Source organism: Pelobates fuscus, chromosome 12 (genome assembly GCF_036172605.1).
Source record: "Pelobates fuscus isolate aPelFus1 chromosome 12, aPelFus1.pri, whole genome shotgun sequence".
Taxonomy (NCBI): Eukaryota; Metazoa; Chordata; class Amphibia; order Anura; family Pelobatidae; genus Pelobates; species Pelobates fuscus.
Window position 1 is genome coordinate 80,627,319 of NC_086328.1, and position 22,026 is coordinate 80,649,344.

Genomic DNA, 22,026 nt, shown 5'->3' on the forward strand with positions numbered 1-22,026 from the left:
CCCTTATTCTTACGTTTACTCTGTATCATTTTCACCTTCTGATCCTTAGAGGACATGGGACTATCGGATAGTTGCTATGTATCCGGCAATTAATCAGATAGGCCTTAATATGGGCTCCAAAAATATTTATTCAAGCAGGTCTTTCATCTCATGTACGTAAAAATAACAGCTGGGCCCCATTTTTGCATCAATATGTGGCGGTTCTGTCTCACGCATAAGCCTTTTTGGTAATCCAAGAAGCTGGATATTTGATCAATTCCGTCACTTTGCTGAACGGGTCTGTTAGAAAATAAGATAAATTCCATGATCCATTATGGTGGTCTTACCTTCTTAACTTGATTGTTCAGATTGCCAACTTTTTTATTTTAAATAGTGTAAAACTATTAAAGTGCAGTTAAATAATTCATGGTAAAACACACTTAATGTATCTTAGGGTATCCCTGTATGCATCAAGTTATACAAGAAGAAATACATAAAAAAAAAAAACACAACTAGTCATCCTGTGTGTGTGTGTGTGTGTGTGTGTGTATATATGTATGTATGTATGTATGTATATATATATATATGTGTATATGTGTATATGTGTAGCACTCAAAGGACTCAAAATTTATTTAAGCATCAAATCTTTGGATACATAGTGTAGACGTTTCAGTCCCACTGAACTGGTCTTGATAAAAGTCCAGTGGGACCGAAACGTCGACACTCTGTATCCGAAGATTTGATGCTTAAATAAAAAGCACTATTTGAAATACATTTTGAGTCCTCCTTTGAGTGCTCTCCATCAAGATATCGTACATATTTAAGCCGGGGATTGCACCAAGGCAACAACAAGACCGGGAACTGTGAGTGCGGGACACGTGTGTGTGTGTGTGTGTGTGTATATATATGTATATATTTGCACTCTAGATTTGTTGGTGTGATAGGGTTAGACCGAGATTGGGTTCTGATTATCAGAGCTGATATTTGGCATATTTCTGATGAATGGTATTGGCCTTGTAATTTACCGACCTTACCGATAACTTGCTCACCTCTACCAGTAACTGCATGCCATCTTCCTCATCTGGAGACTACAGCCGCCAGCCAATGAATCTCTACATTACGACTTTATTGTAAATAATCAACTGTAAGGTACGGGGCTGGCTCAGAGAGAGTGATTGGAGTGTGATTTATATCTGCAATCACACTCCTATCAGTAACCGCACTGTATGTTCTGGGATTCCAGCATGTGCTGGCTTCCAGAAAGTGATAGGAGTGTGGATTCTAAATACAGTCCCACTATCGGTAACACCAGTGTACATGCTGGGATTTCACTGATCCCATCGTGCATTGGCTGCCTGACAGTGGTAGGAGTTTGATTGTTGTCAGCAGGTTTGTGTAGAAATTGTGTTCCTTTTACTTTAAATGTACAGAATATCGTCACCATTGACAATTGGCCCGAAAGGTGACCTATAGCATCAGCTCTGGAAAAATGATATTGGTCAATCCCTAATATATATATATTTTCCAGACCAGACTAAGATGGAGGCTATAGTGTGTTTAGATAAGAGTTCAAAATAACTTTCTCTCCATACAAACAGTAACAGGAAAAAAGAAAAAAAAATATCAAACCAACAAAAAAAGACTATGACATAAGTAGGTGTTTTAACTAAAACAAAAATAGTAAAATATTATGTATCCTTATGGGGGAAAAAAGGTGACACATCCAACTGATCCATACAACATCCATTGGATAGTAAAGGATAAAAACAAATTAAATATCAGACCAACTATAAAAAATAAAATCTTGAGTGAGAAGGATTACATTGATAAATAAAATTGTAGTCAAAGTAAAGAGGTCTGTATAATATCAAAGCCACAATAGGATCAGAAACCAAATAATACTGGTGTGTGGATGATCGTTTATAAAGTTAGAGGTATGCATTAGACTGAGTGAAGTTGAAGTATCATATAGTGAATTCTTTTTCTGTTGTCCCCTTTCTTTCGTGTTTTCCTGTTGAATTTTTCAGTCTCTTCATAGTGAGCTAGAATTTGGCAATTAGGTGTGATCTTCGACAGGTTTTATTTTCTAAGGAAGAGTGACCAGAATTTATATAAGGGAACATTGTGTTTTTTTGAATTTTTTTTTTTTTTTGTGGTTTTTCCAAATCAATTTCTGAGAGATATCATATGTCTGAAACAATATGTCCTACATGTCTATCAATATTGAATAGTGGTATTGTGCAAATTCTTTTGAAAACATTCACAATGTTTAAAAGAACACTCCAAGCACCATATTTATTGCATGAGGAACACTAAATCTAAAATGTAGCTACTTTGTATTAAAAATAAATACAAAATTGCTAGAATTTCACTGAAATTCCAATGCAATCTGAAAACATTACCTTTTTCCATAATTCTATTTTTATGGGAACACTTTTCTTGTGCCAAAACCCAGTGCCATCAGCCTCTCTTTGCTGGACAAATGGTGCTGGTAATAGTGGGTCATTTATAACGCGTGTGTTGCTCCTCTAATTAACGGGGGGAGTGGCCTTATCATCTAAATATTTGTGAGTCCATTTTATTTCAAAGGTTCCCACACTATACTGTCTACAGAGGCAGTGAGACACTTTAGTGTAAGGAATACAGTCACTATAGTGTTTCCTTTCTATTACATCTCCTGTATCCTTGTTAATCCCTGGTGGTCCAGTGGTGCTCAGTCTGAAGCATTCATGGGTTCAAATGTCTTCTTAACTGTGGTTTTTGTGCTAGCCTGGGTGCAGAGCGTTACTGTGTAAACAGTGGCAATGATTCTTCTCACTGAGAAGCGCTGGATCACCCCATCTTAGCCCATTTGGGTTGGCAGCCTCACGTGCCATGTAAGGGCACCCCATGTGACATGCATGGCACGCATGCCATATATTGCACACTCCTGGTCTATACCAAGGGCAAGCTACAGAGCTTTTGTCAGTTCTGTTTTCACATAAATTATGTTTTGGGTCATGTACTATTAAGAAAATGTTGATGTGGTGCACCAAGAGTTGTATATAATAGCAAAAGTAGATATTTAGGTTATAATCTCATCACAAATATTACTTGTACTTTTGGTTACATGTTTCTTGTAAATATTGAACCCCGAGCTTAAAACCGAATGAACATTCCATCTGATGGAATGCAGATATTTTGAGAGGCATAACTTGCCCTCTGTCCTATGCAGCTACTACCTAGGCTTCTGCCGTGCAGAGTAGTTCTGCATAGTTCCTGCACTGGTCATTGTGACGGACTACCTGGCACCCTGACCGGGTATCTCAATCACTGCTTCCTAGTACTTGCGAGTGCCATCAGCACTGCACTGGAACACCATATCCACCGTAAACCTCACGAACCGTTGCAGATTGGTTGGGGTCTCGCCGTCCTCCACCCACCCTGGACCTATGCCCAGGATCCAGCTTCCAGTAGGTAGACCTCTCCTAGTCCAGAGAGCGTAGCAGGAACAGCTTTTACAAGAGCTAGTGATTATAATTCCTGGGGAGTATAGTGATTATAGCAATCCCCAGGGTGTATGTAGTTCTCCAATCCCCCAAACATGAGCCTATGCTTCATGAAGGGTAAAACAAGTGTGTTTAATGGAAGCCACTGCTGGCCTTTTATGCAAGTCCCTAAGCAAGGTATACGCCCACATGGACCTTGTGGGGGACACGGACTCAAAGCTTACAAACCAATCAGAACAGTAATTAAATGTACAACACTCCCACATACAGCACACAATCCCTCCCCTCTGCATGGGAGATAAGTGAGTAAAGAACATTATGTAACTCCATTATCTCCAGGCAGAAACCCCCCCACATATTTTTTTATAAAGTCTCATAAGTAACTCAAAACACATATCCCCATAAATGTCACATTCCCTAATAGCCCTGATCTGGGTGAACAACATATCAACAAATCACCCAGAGCAGAGCAGGGGTTCAGGTAATTCCTGAAAGTCTTTTTTTTTTTTTTTTTTTTGACCCACCGTGCAAATGGTCCCATGCCCTAAACAATTCCAGAGAATTAGTGCTAACGGTAGGTCTCTCTGTCTAGAGTACAAAAGTACATACTTCACATGGACAGAGCCTTTTAAAGTATTTTAGCCAGGTCTATTGCAGGGTCATAGTCACAGGGTAGGAGGCTGGCAAACATGCCCCTCCAAAAACTCGTGGCAAACTCACAGGAAAAGGGGAGTTTGTGACCGTCCTCTTACTCACAACCAAAAATGTTTTCACTTTGTGTGCCCTCTAATGCCAATTAAAAGGGTGCACTGAGGGAAAACAAAACCTCTTCTCCTCTACTTTCATGAATGTCTGCCGAAGCTTTCTGTATATTTTAACAAGAATACAAATAAAGTTAGGATAATGTTACCATTATTTTGTGTCACGCAAGAGGGCTTACAAATGTTTTTTTTTGTTCTGTGTGTTCACATATGGATTTGAGAGTCTCCTTCATCGAGCTTTCTGCAGGATCATGAAAAAACACGTTTGGTAACAGCTTTACTAACATGCTATAGGTTTCTCTGATATATGCAGCCCTTTTGCTTATTTATAACTAAACTCCATTTGAAAATGTATGTAAATATATTTAGCAATAAAACTTTATTTAAAAAAAAAAATGATGTCACTACTCTACTCTAAAATTATATTTTCAGGCTGGAAAAATTAATTGCATGCTATATATATTTGAATAAAGGTCCATTTGTTGACTAGAACTTACTAGTTCACCTTTGTATTATGCGGGAACTTTACTTGGTTAATTGTATGCAACCTGCTGGATTTAAGCACCAGGCACATGATAGATCTCTTAGAACCTGTGAGTGAACTATCCTTGCGGATTAATTTATTATTATATAATTATATACGATTATTATTAATAATATATATAAAATTGCAAGAACTAGATCCTTAATTACATGCAGGATTTTGGGACACTACCGGCACCCAAACCACTTCAGTGGTTTGTGTATGTGTTATGTATTATCCTGCATTTTGATTCCCTGGAGGAAGTCATATTAAAGGAACACTATGGTCACCTAAATTAGTTTAGCTTAATAAAGCAGTTTTAGTGTATAGATCATTCCCCTGCAATTTCACTGCTCAATTCACTGTCATTTAGGAGTTAAATCACTTTGTTTCTGTCTATGCAGCCCTAGCCACACCTCCCTTGGCTATGATTGACAGAGCCTGCATGAAAAAAAAACTGATTTCACTTTCAAACAGATGTAATTTACCTTAAATAATTGTATCTCAATCTCTAAATTGAACTTTAATCACATACAGGAGACTCTTGCAGGGTCTAGCAAGCTATTAACATAGCAGGGGATAAGAAAATCTTACTTAAACAGAACTTGCAATAAAGAGAGCCTAAATAGGGCTCTCTATACAGGAAGTGTTTATGGAAGGCTGTGCAAGTCACATGCAGGGAGGTGTGACTAGGGTTCATAAATAAAGGGATTTAACTCCTAAATGGCAGAGGATTGAGCAGTGAGGCCGCAGGGGCATGTTCTATACACCAAAACTGCTTCATTAAGCTAAAGTTGTTCAGGTGACTATACTGTCCCTTTAATAAGACAAAACACATAGGGCAAACCTATTGTTCTCCACTGTTAGTTTTTTGTTGTTGTTGTAGTATTTGTGTTCTTTTAAAAAAAAAAAAATATATATATATATATATATATATATATAAATAATTTTTATTCATTATTTATTGAAGCATACCGACAGTTGGCAATCGAAATACAAAAAGGAAAGCGTACTACAGTTACAATATGGTCACAAAGACAACAGCACAAATATATAGAGGCATTTAGTTCAATTACAGGTGACCCCAACTTGAGGTTGAAGTAAATCAAGAAGGCAGTATGCGCAATAAACTAACCGTCAGCAAGTTTTTGTTTTATATGAAAGGGAAAGGAATAACCAGTATGGTTAAGAAAGCCTCCAGTGGCTTGAGGGGTGCTTCCTAGCCTTTCACAGTTTTGACTGAGTTTGACTATCAAACGACGCTGGACATCCTCATGCTTTGCATGAGGACCTCCAGCGTCTTCCAAAAACCTATAGTACCCTATAAGACCTAATGCGCACACTGACGTCGGAGGAGGATGCAACAACAGATCCAGCGCCAAAAGACCTCGGCGCAGGAATCGGTAAGTATTTAAAACATTTTGTCACTTTTTTTTTTTATGCCTTTCATATCGATGGGGGCAGTAGCAGAGGCAGTGGGACACTGTATTGTTAGAAATTAATCTTTGCATTCCTAACCCTTACATTTTACTTTATTAAAGAATTTGCTGTACAGAAAATATTTGCCTTCCTATTGTTTTATACTTTTTTTTTGTTAATTGTATATGTAATTTTATTCTCTATTATGTAAACTTCATTCCACATATTTTACTTTAATTGCTTTTTTAACTGTACCTCTCTATTTTCACCATTCTTTTTACATTTTACCCTCTCCTCTAAGCAGTTCTTCTTCACTTTTCACTCTTAATATTATGACCCTGGACCTTTGGTTGTGTCCTTTAGTCCTGTGTTTCTCTTTGTTCTCCCTTATCTTGTTCCTTTATTCTGATTTGTCTTTGTTCTGTCATCCACCCCCATTCAGGCAGTCTCTTTTCTCAGTTTTATTAACACTGCAACTATCCCCTGTCCCTACCGGCTCACTTCTGCCATTCCCCAATATTTTGCATTTTCTTACCTTTCAATCCAATATCGGGTTTTCATCCTTTTACTCTTCCATTTATCTATTCTTCATTCATCCTCATATCAATGATCTTTTCTCCTCCTCCCTACACTGCTATCCTGCCTAAATCTTTCCCTCCATCCATAACCGTCTCTCCATCTTTTGCCCGTGCGTCCCTTCCACCATTCTCCTTTTTTCACTTTATCACTCAGTTCTTTTGCTCACATAGTGTTTTTTTTCTCACCCTGATCTCCTTTTTCTTACTCTGGCTGTATTTTTGTCTTACTCATTCACACCTCCTTTGTGCTTCAGGATTTTCTTACTCCTCCATCTGATTCTGCTGTTTTCACAACAGTTAATTTCTAAAGTTAATAATTGCTTGGGGATTAAAGCTTCCTGTTGCTATTACCAGACGCGCTTTTGTCCTACTGTCAGTCTCCCTTTATAACTGCATATAGCATCTTTATTATTTTAAGCAGCACTCTAATATTAAAGGAACACTTTAGAGTCAGGAACACAAACTTGACCATTTAGGTGGCCGCAGCCCAGTTGCTTCTGACAAAATTACTAAGTGCATCGATGATGCTTATAGGTGACAGGTGTGTTTAATTGTTAGAAATGTGTTTTCAAATATTTGTAGCTGTTGAATTTGCAAAGTGTCCAATGTTTCCATTAAAGTGTTAATAACCTTTCTTCTGAAGGACTGTGCTGGCTAAACCATTGTTGTTTAACATAGGATATAATCGCCCCATTCATTGATAAGATAACGATAGAACTGTCAAACAGCATTGGTATGATGTGACTATGATCTCATCATCTTTGTTATTGACTCATTGGCAGTCATAAATATCTCTGTATATTGAGCATAAGATTAAAATAGCCCCTTTTTGATAACCGTTCCTTAGTAGTCTCCTTCTCTCCACCATATCAGCCTTAGACATCTTCATTATATCATTTCCTTTTTCCAAAATTTGTCCCATCTGACCTATTCTTCACCATATTAGTAGGTCTGCTCTTTTTTCCCCCTTTTTCTATCTCCACCAACATTGGGTGCCCAGCTCTTTTTGCCACCTTCCCATGGCCCACACCCACCCATTTTGCTTCTAAGGTTCTTCACTCTTGTCTGCTGCTGCTGCTTTCTAAACCCTGAAATATGTATTAGAGACATGTTTCCAACTAGTCAGACCATGGGGTAATAAGGGCTTGAATATGCCATGTTACATAGGGCTTAAAATATTAGCAAAAGAAATGAGAAGGCACATGCCCAGACAACCACAAAAGTGCCTCTCGACTAAGGAAGATTACTTCAGTAAGTCCAACAGGATATATGACGGGGCTCAAATTGGGGAAAGGTCCAAGGCAGGTTTACTGAATAATTGTAAACAACATTTTAGCTTTAAAAAAAAAAAAGGAAAATGGCTCTTTTGAGTCAAAAGGTTCACATTTATTCCTATATAAACCTGCAGTGGACCTTGAACTAATTTGTGCCGAGTTCTTTAGTGTTTGGATATTATATAGGGCTGACATTCGTAGCGACACTCCTTCAATGACCACTGTTTGTATGCATCCTAATACTTAACTTTTATTGAGAATCGTAGAGTACAGGCAAACTTCCATCAACAGAGGTGTGACTAAAAGTATATTATAACTTATTTTGTGTATGCAGATACGTTAGCCATGAATAACCCATTCATGACAGATCATGTTCCAAGATGGATCTTGTCTTGAACTGGTTAAAATGACACCTAGGCATGTTAGGCATGACAGGTGCACTTTAAAGTAGCAATTTTTTTTTTTTTTTTTGGTGGATTTTTTTCCGATATATAAACCTATACCTTTTAGCATTCTATCTATGGAGAGCTCCTATTTCAAGGCCAGCCTTTGTTCTGCAATGTTGAAGGCATTTTCCCGTCAGAATACTTGAGACGGATTTGTTCAGGTTTAATGTGCTGTCTCCACTTTGCGTGTCTTACACGGAAGTCTGGTCACCCACCTGCGCTTGTAGGAAGTGAAAGAACAATGAAGATCAGAATGCTGAACGCTCGTGTATATTTTACTCACCACTTGAAATATTCAGGGTGGCTCCCACAATAATGACACCTTTTTATTTAAAGGAAAAAAAAGTTGTTTTTTTTTGTTTCTGGAACTACAGAAAGGGATACTACATGATATATTTTTGTATTTGAACTCTAAATAATCTGTTATTTCAACGAAAGTAAAGCGAGTGCAATACTTTTCCCTTTATTTGCTTCCATGCTTGATGGATCCAGATGTTTGGGTCGTGTAGTAAAATCTGACTGGCAGCTACCTTGCTTATGTACATATGCTTGCTTTGATCAGTTTTTTTGTTTTCTTGGCATCCTTGATAGTGTACATTCTGCCAATGGCTTTTGATCACAGCTATTTATGTTTAAAGGTGCAGTTCTGTCTTTACTACTTTAACACATTATTAAAAATGTTCTTTCTTGGATGGCTTTTCAACAAGAGATAGAAAAACAACTGGTTAAAATTACTGAAACTAGTAGTTGGAAACGTTACATAATTATAATTTATCTGTAAGCATCATAATTACTACAACTTAGTGTAGTGATTACAGGATAATGAGTCATTGCCTTTACGACTCCAGAATTTTGTACCCTATCATTGCCAACCTGCGTTGAGTTGGTAATGATGAAATGTAATTTACATAGGACGGTTATCTGCTGCCGATAATCTATTTATCAGTTCGGATCTATAAAATCACCACCATTAAAGGTTTATCAGGAACTGATAAATATCAGTTTGAATATCGAAACCAATACCTATTGTGACAGATCCATCTGTAGAACTACTATTGCTGGTTTGTCTGTTTTATCTCCATTCGTGGAATTACCTGTCCGTATGCCCCTGTTCGTTTATTGCAGGATTATACCGAACAAAACTACCGAACGGACGGCCACCCAGAAGAGAAGTGTGCTGCTGGTTAACATCTTGGCCCCAATTAGAACGTTGTGGTTAACCGCAGACACCTCTTCATTCTAACCGTATGCAGGGTGGTCGTCGTTTGTATGCTGACCACGAGGCAGCGGCCATTTTAAACACGCGAATGAACAGCAGTGTTCGACGAAGAACTTATGGAACTATAAACGGACACTTTTTCCTACCGAACACCGCTGAAACTGGCGATCGCCCTCCTTTATCGTCGAGGCATACAAACACCGGTCCGTTCGGGAGTTTGGATTATACGAATGGACTTAACCCAGATAGCCATCCCATGGAGTCAATCGTATACCGAAAGACATGTGAAAGACTTTCACTCCATGGCGATTAAACTGTGTGCATTGGGTCTGAGTGCTATTCGGTAGTAATATGCGCTCAGACCCAGGCTATCTGGGGATACGTTACACGAATCCAATGTATTCGGTATTTTTATAGTTATGTATTTTTATGTGTTTTTAATATACCATGTAAGATGGCGGTTTGCCTCTATCGTTGGAGATAATTGGATTTCTTCCCAATTATCTCCAGGATAGAGAGGAGGGTTTTACTTGTGTAAAGGGGAGTGTTTAAACCCGGGCCACTGTGATTGGCTACTGTACGATATGTGTCCCAGTCTTCCATTTGGTCCCCTAGGGCTGTGTCCACCAGGTGGGAGACCTGCATAAATACCGGGCAGGTAGCCCTCATTAAAGCAGATTCCTGTTTTACCCTCAAGACGGAGCTTGGTCTCGTGTTTGGGGGGATTGCTACTTGGAAGTATTTATTTTGCCTGTTTTAGCCGTGGAAGGAGTTCGGCTGATTCTTTGTTCGTGGATTTACCACATTCCCTTGCACTCCGTTTGGGAGTTTGATGGTCCACTGTAATAGAACAACAAGAAGTTAACTGTCAGTACTATATAGCACACAGTACCCTATGTTTACAAGTGTACCCTTATAAACACTCAAAAACACTGTGACAAGAAAAGAGAAGAAAAAAACAAAGGTACAAAATAATGTGAAAGATACAAAATAATGTGAATCACCAAAGTGATATGTAAATACATATAATCCCAATTGAAGATATGTAGAAATGTAAAAAACTCAAAATGGTATCTGTAAAAAATATGAACAGTACATAGGGTAATATTGCTAAAGACCACTGAGCAGTATGGGTGGTAGAAAACTCACAAAAATAAGATGAATTCAGGCATATCTCCCTTTGAATTAGGGAACTGGATAGTATGAGAGACCTCCAGCGATGAATCTCAGTGGAAGATGGTAATAAATCTTCTAATGCACTCCAAAGATAGAGAAAAGAAAATGGATGGTGCAGATTGTATAAAAAAATAACAATTTTATTGCATATATTGCACTTACAGTGTATCAAAGTAAAAACAGCATGTCTCCACACTGGGTGGTATTCATAAGCAGCAACTGGACCAATCAGGATACAGGATCAGGAACAGCAATAGCAGCACCAAACAAAATACAAATAAAAGTTCGGTTTAAAACGAAAATAAAACAATTCCAACGCGTTTCGTCCTTCTCTGGACTTCCTCAGGGATACTGTAATAGAGCCTGTCTCTGAAAGGGGGAAGATCGGCTAAACGGCGGTTTCATCCATTTAAGCTGTGAGTGTCTTAACACCTATATTCCATTCATCTGGCACATTTATTTATTTTACTATTTGAACCCTGGCAGCACCTGCAACGAGTCGGCACATAGTTTAAAAAATGCCTACGGGGTCAATGTGACCCAGCATTGGTATAAAGGCGGATTAACACCTCCTGTATGCCCCCACCCACCATGCTGAGGTCCCCTGTCTGCTAAACAGTCAGCTGCTGGACTCTGCCTTTTCACTGTTGGCATTACGTTGGCAGTGCAAAGATTGATATTTAGGTTTTAAATACCTTTATTTTCGAAATATATGATTTAGATGTATTTCTGTATGTGGGTATTGTACTCAAATGCAGACATGTTTTACATTCTGCTGCCACTTTTAGTAAGCTGTACTGCAAATAATGCCATCAGCGTCCTTACAAATACCTATGAGCAAAAAGTATTTGGAAAATGAAGTTTTAGACAGTATATGATGTCCATTGTATGTTTCACACACTGTCTGAAATGTTGTTATAAAATAAAAAAAAATGCTATTTTTCTGACATACAGTAGGTGTGACAAAATAGCGAATAGAAATAACCAATTTTTTCCACCTACTGAATGTGAGAAAAATATATATATTTTTATTTTATAACATTTCAGACACTCTGTGAAACATTTGTAATATAAAATGGACACCGTAAAACTTTTTTTATTAATTTTCCAAATATTTTTATTTAAAGGTGCAAATAAATTAAATATAAAAATGGTGTAACTTTACATGCTTTTCATTTTTATTTCCTATGCACAACATTTCTGCATATGACATTTTTATATGCTAGCTATGTATCCCGTGTGTCAAATAAAAGTTATGCTGGTATTTATTTCCCCAGACAGGTTTATGTGATCAGTCTCTTGTAGCCTGAAAATGAATATCTCTCACTAGTGGAACAGTGAACGAAGCCAGAACACAAACTGTTGGTTGTTTGCTGAGCAGGCGATGTTGCATGCAGTCAGATGAAAGAACATCTGTAGAAGTATTTTTATATATATATATATATTTTTTTTTATACTTACATTGTTCATATATGCTATGCTGGTGTTATGTTCAGATGGTAGACTTTGGCTGATGGATAAGAACACTGTTCTGTTTCTGTAGAAGAAGAACACTGCACAGTTTCTGGTATGGACACTGTAACCTAATGCATACCAGAACAAAGAATATTTGCCTGTTACTGAAGTTGCAATGATTCAGAGTTTGGGAATTTGAGACGTTGCACTGTGAGATATAATTGCATCGCATGTTGTAATTGGCACTGTGCAGGTTAGGATCCATCACTCTTAGGGCACGACCTAGACGTGTACTCTCAGCCTGCCCAGTATTAGTAGAAGTCACACTCCTTCTGTCTTGAGGTTTGTGAGGTGTCGAGAACTTCACATCGACATTAATATCCAGTAAAATATACTTCACTGTTAATGTTTCAAGCGATTTGGTTTTTAATTAACCCCTTGAGGACTTAACTTCAAAAACTGGACGTACCTACGGACTTACGGATATACGCAATTTTTGCATTTTTTTTTTTTACATCTTTCATTTTTTGCACCAACACATATTATATACCGTGACATATACATATATTATATACCGTGACATATACATAGATAAATTCTCATTAATATATAAAAAAACAAACCAAAAGCATTTTTTTCACAGTTCTGGCAATAATAGCGTGTGCATAATATGTCCAGCTTAGAAAAAGTAATTCAAAATAAATTCATTTATGTGTCTTGATTTATAGAGTACTTAATATGTATAGGATTTCAGCTTATTTTGAAAGTTAAAGGTCACAAAATAAAAGGACTAAACTAAAATTTCAATGTGATTTTCAATGTGAAGTTGGTATGTTTGTCTTGTAGGTTTAGTAGCCATCACAAAACAACTAAATTGCCACACGAAAGTATATCTTTATATAAAGTAGACATCACAGGCTATTTACCTAGAGTTATTTTGACACTTTTTACGAAGCCATTTCATCGCCAATCTCTGCTAAATATTGGAGTAAAATTCTGTTTTGTTTTCTCTATTTTGGCATATACACATATAACAAGGTTTTTGTAATGTGTATTTCGTAAAGCTGGTGTGTGCTATTCCTGCACAGAACCCCATATTCTGTTCAGCTACATCTGCTGAGTATAACGATACCCCCATTGTATGCCTTTGGCACTTTTCTGTAAAGCTACAATACCATATAAGAGACAAGGCTATTTCAGTTTCTATAGTTAGAATTTTCATAGATGGATTTGACGAGCCTATGTCTCATTTTGGGGTATTTATATCAGTGTGAGTATTCAAATAATTCCACAAAGGGCTTCCATTTGATAAAGCAGACACCCAGGGGTTTCTTATATGGCGTATATTGTGACTTAACTTGTCACTATTTTTTCTCCAATTTTCATGGAGGGTTTTGATGCGTCCGTTTCACACTTTGGAGCACTTGAGCAAGCTACATATTACAACTACACAATAAAGGCATACCATTTCTTAAAGAAGACATCCCAGGGTATTTCAAAAGGCATATTCTGAACCTTAGCGTAGGATCATTTTCCCGCTAGCTTGTACCAAGTGTTTTGAGTGAATTTGCACAGTGTATTTTGCAAACCTTATGCGTGCTACAACTGTTTAATACTTCATATGTTGCTCAGCTATGTTGTCTGAGTAAAACAATACCCCCGTATGTATCTTTGCCAGGTATATGTGGATGTTGAAGGGGCACATTTAAGACGCAGCCATTCCGTTTTTTTCTAACTTTGAAGTTTTACGCTGTGTCAATGTTTCATTTCGGAGTAGTTTAGCTGGTTGGTTATTTAAAGGACCAATATAGGCACCCAGACCACTTAAGCTTAATGAAGAGGTCTGGGTGCCAGGTCCATCTAGGTTTAACCCTTTCTGCTGTAAACATAGCAGTTTTAGAGAAACTGCTATGTTTACATATGGGTTAATCCAGCCTCTAGTGGCTGTCTCATTGACAGCCGCTAGAGGCGCCTCCACGCTTCTAACTGTGATTTTTCACAGTGAGGAGACGCCAGCGCCCATAGGAAAGCATTGAGCATGCTTTCTTATGGACTGCTTGAATGTGCGCGCGGCTCCTGCCGCGCATGCGCATTCAGCAGATGACTGGGAATGGAGGAGGAGAGTCCCCAGCGCCGAGGGAAACAGGCGCTGGAAAAAAGGTAAGGGATTAACCCCTTCCTCACGCTAGAGCCCGGCGGGAGGGGGGCCATGAGGGGGTACCAAGGACCCTATAGAGCCAGGAAAACAAGTATGTTTTCCTGGCACTCTAGTGGTCCTTTAAACTACCCCACAAACACATACTTTTTATTAAAGAATATTTTGAACCTTAGCGTGGGATCATTTTTTCGCTAGTATGTTCCAGGTGTAGTGGTAATTAATGAGCATTTTTTATGTATTTTCCACTTTTTTAAACTATAGTAACCCCTAGCTAGCCTAACTCCAAATTCCTAAATTCCCCACTAACTTCCACCCATCCCAGCTAGCTAAATATATAATTTTAAAATATTTAAATTAATAAATAAAATAAATTTAACCCCTGAGGGTTAAAAAAAATAAATAAAACTCAACCCTTAGGGGTTAAAAAAAAATAAAAAATAAATCATATCACGGTAAAATGTAGTCCCTGTCAATTGATAACTGTAGGCAGTGATCAATTGGCAGGGAAGGGTTTCATTTTATTAAAGCAGGGGAAAGGGGGGGTGGGATTTACAATTTTTTTTTTTTTTTTTTTTTTTTTTTTTACAGGGTGAAGAGGATCATCACTGACCCGTTTCCCTGCACTTTACACTGAACTCACTGTAGGTGTCCTTAGGTGTCCTTAGGCAGCAATGTAAACACTGCCTAATGTCTGAAAAGGCAGTGCTTACAGCAAAAAGCCTGTATGGACTGACTATACTCACCAGAACAACTACCTTAACCCCTTCAGGACGGAGTCAATAGTGCACGTTCTGATCAAAACAAAATGTAAACAAAAACTGGAATTTGCGCTATATATATGTCTGTTCAACCGTAATTCACCGCTGTCACATTAAGTGCACCCACACTTATTATATATCATTTTGTTCAGGAGAAACAGGGCTTTAATTTACCATTAACTATCCATATATGGAACATAATTTATTATAAATAAAATTAAAAAAAAAAATTGAGAAAATAAGATGTTTTTAAATTTGTATTTCCGTCTGACATTTTAGCTGTGAATGTCATAATACTGTTAGATTTTACTGCAAAAAAAATGCACATATTTGTAATCAGTGATGTCTCACGAGTACAACAGTACCTCCCATTAACAGGTTTTATGGTGTTTTGGAAAGTTACAGGGTCAAATATAGTTTCAAATAACGTTCAAATTTTCAAATTAAAATTTGCCAGATTAGTAATGTTACCTTTGAGACGGTGTGGTAGCCCAGGAATGAGAATTACCCCCATAATGGCTTACCATTTGGAAAAGTAGACAACCCAAGGTATTGAAAGTGGGGTATGTTTAGTCTTTGTTAGTAGCCACTTAGTCACTAACACTGGCCAAAGTTAGCGTTCATATTTGGTTTTGTGTGAAAAAAGCAAAAAACGAATATTTGGCCAGTGTTTGTGACTAAGTGGCTACTAAGAAAGACTGGACATACCCCACTTGCAATACCTTGGGTTGTCTACTTTTGCAAATGGTATGCCATCATGGGGGTAATTCTCATTCCTGGGCTACCATACGCTCTCAAAGGCAACATAACCAATCTGGCAAATTTCAATGTCAAGAAAATGAAATGCAAGCCTTATATGCAACTCTCTAACTTTCTAAAACACCATAAAACCTGTACATGGGGGGTACTGTTATTCTCGGGAGACTTCACTAAACACAAATATTAGTGTTTTAAAACGGTAAAACATATTACAACAATAATATAGTCCATAAAAGTGCCGTTCGTTTGTAAAAAATGCAAAAAACTTCACTTTTACTTAAAATATCATCGTTGTAATACAATTTACCAGTTTGAAACACTAATATTTGAGTTCGGTGAAGTCTCCCGAGTAAAACAGTACCCCCTTTTTACAGGTTTTATGGGGTCTTGGAGAGTTACAGGGTCAAATATAGTGCTTGAGAATTAAATTCTCTGCACTTTCTCCCTGTGTTGTCAGGTATGTCAATCAAATGTGAATTAATCAAATCACATAATTATGTTAAAAGATTACTTAAATATACATGTAGAATTTTAATATATATGTATATGTGTGTATCTAAATTCTACGTGTATACTAATGTAATCTTTTATGTAATTATATGTATTTATATATATATATATATATATATATTTGCGGTTATTTGTATTTTATATATAGATATATATAGAATGTCATTCTAAGTGTATTTTGTTACCAATATATATTAATAACAAAATACAGTTAGAATGAAATTACATATGAATATATAATTTATATAAAATTTTGTTTCAATATTTTATTTATTAATTGTATTATTTTATTTATTTATTATTATAATTATACGTGTGTGTATATATAATATATGTGTATATATCATATATATAATATATATACATATTATATATGTAACGTCATTCTAAGTGTATTTTAATACTAATATATGTGCTTATATTAATATTAAAATACACTATGTATGACGTTACATATATATAATAGATTTATTTTATTTTATAACATGTCTAATATTTTATTTGTTTTTACTTTCCCACCAGCAGGGGGACTGTCTGACATTTTAGACAGTCCCACTGCTGGCAGATCCACAGCCAGCTATAGGAGCCATGTGATCGCTCTTTAAGAGGTAAGTATCCCGGGCGCTCCAGGGGTCAAATCCGTGACGGCGTTCTATGCCGCCGCAACGGCTTTAAAGCCCACTAAATGCGGGACGGCATAGAACGCTGTAACGGCGTTAACGGGTTAAGCTGTAGTTGTTCTGGTGACTATAGTGTCCCTTTTAATACTGAGCCACTCTGAAACACAAACAGTTTTCTATAGGAAATTCTTTGAATGCTTTATGTCAAGCTGAAATAAAATTGGCCAGAGACAATTCTGCTTCCTCTGCTAGTAACTCTGGAATCTGGAATTCAAGTATCTAAAGATCTGAGTATGTACCGGTAATAAACTACACACTTATATAGGATCTTCTCGAGTGTGTTATATTAGTTGAAGGAACAGACATTTTTCTTTTCTGCCATAAAAAAAAACTAAATTTTTCCGTCTCACACTTTCTAACAGAATTGTTAAAGCAGTAGAATATATGTGGGTTTCTAATTATTCAGGTATTTGGTTCCTAACTAGTAACTAGCCTTCAAACATGAAATTTGAGAACCTCACACGTGTCATCACATTAAAAGGTGTATCCTTCCAAAATCATTCATTGGTGGAAATCTTTTCCATCTGAATTTCACCAGAGGTAATGTTTTATTTAACAGATTTCTGTGTTCGATATAAGATGTATATTAAAACCCGATTCCTTGCATTTTTTTCACCAATACCTTTTTTTCTATTTAATTAGAGCTATACTTTAATCCCTACATGGCTATTTTTTTCCACTGTTAAATGACCAATCGCGCAGTGCGCTGCATTGAATACACAATAAATCCATTAAAGAGCTAAATCCAGGCACAGTCTGAATGTTTGCTTTAACCAGGGGAAGTAGTACTTGTGCTTTTTTTTTATTGGTGCTTCCTTTGCTAAATTTCATTTGCACAAGGTTTATAGAACCAGATTATTCTGACACCTCACTGTTTGCACTGCAATGCTTGCTTAATCGGACAGCAAGCTGCTTTTTTTAGATTATACTGTAATAATAATGTAAGTCAATGCCCTTTTCACTGTGACTAGACACGCAATAAATTTACACTAGACAAGTGGTGGCCTGTCTGCTTCTTACTTCTTTTTCGAGATAATAGAAAATGGCCAGTTATATTAAAGGGACACTATAGTCTCCAGAGCAACTACAGCTTAATATATATTTTTTTTCTGGTGAGTATAATCATCTCCTTCAGGCATTTTCATGTAAACATTGCGTTTTTAGAGAAAGGGCAGTGTTTACATTGCCCCCTAAGGACACCTCAAGTGGTCACTCCTCAGATGGTCACTGGAGGTGCTTCCTGGCGCAGTGCTGCACAGTGTAGCACTGCCATTCAGTGTCTCCATCCTCTGCATGGAGACACTGATCTTTCCTCATAGAGATGCATTGATTCAACATATCTCTATGAGGTGCAGTTTGGCTCACCCATTGTTTGGCCCGCCCCCACCTCATCCCTCCTCCTTGCAGATTTCAGCCAATCCAAAGCTTTCCCTATGGGAAAGCATTGGATTTGCCGAAATCTATTAATTCTGATGAGGTCAGCACTGCAGGTCGAGGGTGGGGCCAGAGGTGGCGGACCCACGCGGTGCTGGAAATAAGGTTAGTTTTCTTACTGTTTAAGGAGTTTAAGGGGGGGCAAGCCACCTAAATGGGAGTATTAACACTATAGGGTCTGGAAAACATAATTGAGTTCTTGACCCTATAGTGTTTCTTTAAAATATCTCTTTGTACGAATTATTCTGGTGAAGGCCAATAAACTGGTGGTAGCTGGGGTCAGGAAGCTATCTGCAGTGCATTTTCTCAATTATTTTTGGTAATCCCAATAGCAGTGACTGGTATGTATCCGTGAAGGCATACTTCCAACCTGTTACATACCCCCATACATACAGTCACATATTGCTGTCATTCTAGTTACATTAACCCCACCCACTGATTTACATGTATGCAGTCATTTACCAACATTTCTTATTAACCACTTAAGGACCAAACTTCTGGAATAAAAGGGAATCATGACATGTCACACATGTCATGTGTCCTTAAGGGGTTAATCTGCGCTTTTAGACTGGTTTTGGATATTTGGAATGAGAAGTGGGCTCCAACAACATCTGTAGTGTTTAGTCTTCAAATCTTGGAAAATGTCGCTAGAATTGATAACTCTAAGGAGGAGACTTACCAAAGAAAAGTAGGTGCATTTTGTGGGCAAAGTTTTAAATGTAGAGAGGCATTCCAGTAGTTTCCGTTGTGATTTATCCTCTTAGCACAGCTCACTCTCTCGCTCTCTCACTCTCTCACTCTCTCGCTCTCTCACTCTCTCGCTCTCACTCTCTCACTCTCTCTCTCACTCTCTCTCTCAAAAAGACTGTGTTCGGTGCCTGCACCAATATATTCGTATGCTTAAAGGAACACAATACATTTAGGAGTACAAGTGTTTAGAAAAACGGCCCTCACCTGAAAGGAAAAAAAAAGTAGTTCTGCTTAACCTTTCTCCCTCACAGGTCTCCACGACTTGTCCTGCCTCTTTGGCTGAGATTATCGAGATTTCCCATAGGAAAGCATTGGGAGACTAGTGATTTCAGGACCATCTGGGGAAGCCCCTGTAGTTGTTGCCTGAGTGACAGCCACTAGAGACACTTAAACCCTACAATGTAAACATTGTCATTCTGCAGGACGGCAATGTTTTCAGCTGCCCTCCAGGCGGCCTGACCACTTCATTGGGATGAAGTGTGCTGGGTCCCTTTAAATCACTTTCCCCAGGTACACAGGGTCCCAGCTAGCAGTGCAGTCTGTGTTCTAGTAGTGTTTGTATTTGAAACAGCCCTATTATCAAAATCCCTACACAGTGAGTAAAATCCCAGCTTGATTGACTTATTCTCGGGAAAACGCTGGTGTTTCCTGTTTCTTTAAGACTAGCGTTACTGATTCTCAGGCCAGTTATATTATCCAACAAAACTGAATTCTTTAGTGACTCATCCCCCCCCTCCCCAAGGCAGTTCATGAAATTATTCTTTCACAAGCACAGGTGGATCCGTCAGAGTGACAGAGAAACTAATTGATTCCCCTTCGCTCATTTGTGCTTGAGGACTGGAAATGGTTATAAAAGAAATACAAATTATCATACTACTTAAACCGCAAACATATACATCAATGTCCTGCAGAGGTCAGAGGTACAGCATGACATTTTCAGTCATATTAATAAAATGTGTTACTGCCTACAGTTATTTTGCATAGTACAGCCAGACAGCAGAGATGGCACACCACGATAAAGTGGAAGGGTCTAAGAAGCCTTGGACAGACACTGCTGTCCTCTGCAGGAAACCAATGCAGAATAAGCCCCATGCTTTTAGATTGCGAGTGCGTAGATGTATCTTCTGTCCTAATATGTGTTTTTTGTGACATAGCAGCATAGATAATATTTTCTGGGACATTTAGAGACAATGCTTCACCGTATTACAGAAGAGAAGGGGAGGATGTGATTTGGAATGTTATAGTTTGTGGTATTTATTATTACGGAATTCCAAATTATGTCTTGATGTGATTGTCATTATATATTACTAATGTATTTATTCATTTTTATCCTCAGGATCTCCACTATTGCTCTTTGCTAACCGGCGGGATGTCCGGATGGTCGACGCAGGAGGGTCTAAGTTGGAATCTGTCGTGGTAAGCGGCTTAGAAGATGCTGCTGCAGTCGATTTCCACTACTCACAGGGCATTATTTACTGGACGGATATCAGTGAAGAATCTATAAAAGAAACCGTTTATAATCAGAGTGGGAACTTGCAGAATGTTGTTATTTCTGGGTTGGTGTCTCCAGATGGGCTGGCATGCGATTGGATTGGCAAAAAGTTGTATTGGACAGACTCTGAAACTAACAGGATAGAAGTGGCTAACCTGAATGGAACTTACAGAAATGTCCTCTTCTGGCAAGATCTCGATCAACCAAGGGCCATTGCCCTGGACCCAGCTCATGGGTAAGTTTTTGTCTGAATGTATCTATCAGAAGGGACGAAAATGGGGCGCAGGGGATTCCCCAACAATCTAGTTGTCATGCCAAAAGCATGAGTTCTTGTTTGATGTGTGTTTATATATTAAGAGTTGTTTTTTTTTTTTTTTTTGGTAAACCGTGGGATGACCTTTATTGTGGTCTTTGATCTTGCACCAGGCCTAGACCATAAAACATCTAGATAGCCATCACCTGAGCTGGACACAAGTAATTTCATAGAGTGGGCAATAGACTGCCAGACCAACCCCCTCTGATCCCCCCCCCGGGGTCTGCCCACTGAGAAACAACTAGTTTAGATATATAATGAGGGTGCTGGACTATCCAGGGAGTTCAGTTATTCATTTTTCTTTTGTCAGTAACTTCTAGGACAGGGCTTCCCAAACTTTTATGGGCCGAGACCCACTTTTCAAAATGGTAATTTTTCGAGACCCACTTGCTTTTAATGCGTATTTTAAAAAGTGAACACCATGGCAATCCGCTTCAGAGGCATACGATTGGCACACCATGGCAAACCGCTTTAGAGGCATACAATTGGCAAACTATAGCAACCAGCTTTAGATGCATACAATTGGCACACCGTGGAAATCCGCTTTAGATGCATACAATTGGCACACCATGGCAATCCGCTTTAGATGCATACAATTGGCATACCATTGCAATCAGCTTTAGATGCATAAAATTGGTACACCATGGCAATCAGCTTCAGAGGCATACAATTGGCACACCATGGCAAACCGCTTTAGAAGCATATAATTGGCAAACTATAGCAATCCGCTTTAGATGCATACAATTGGCACACCATGGCAATTCGCTTAAGATGCAAACAATTGGCATACCATTGCAATCAGTTTTAGATGCATACAATTGGTACATCATGGCAATCAGTTTTAGAGGCATACA

At 38.1% G+C, this 22,026-nt stretch overlaps 1 protein-coding gene across 1 annotated transcript in view; it reads left to right on the forward strand.

Annotated features, from left to right (window-relative positions):
- The window catches only part of LRP5 (LDL receptor related protein 5), a 206,645-nt gene that overhangs the window by 45,022 nt on the left and 139,597 nt on the right, over positions 1 to 22,026 (forward strand). The window contains exon 2 of the mRNA XM_063438121.1: positions 20,704 to 21,094. Within this exon, the coding sequence (XP_063294191.1) occupies positions 20,704 to 21,094 (391 nt within the window). The remainder of the gene's footprint in view (positions 1 to 20,703; positions 21,095 to 22,026) is intronic.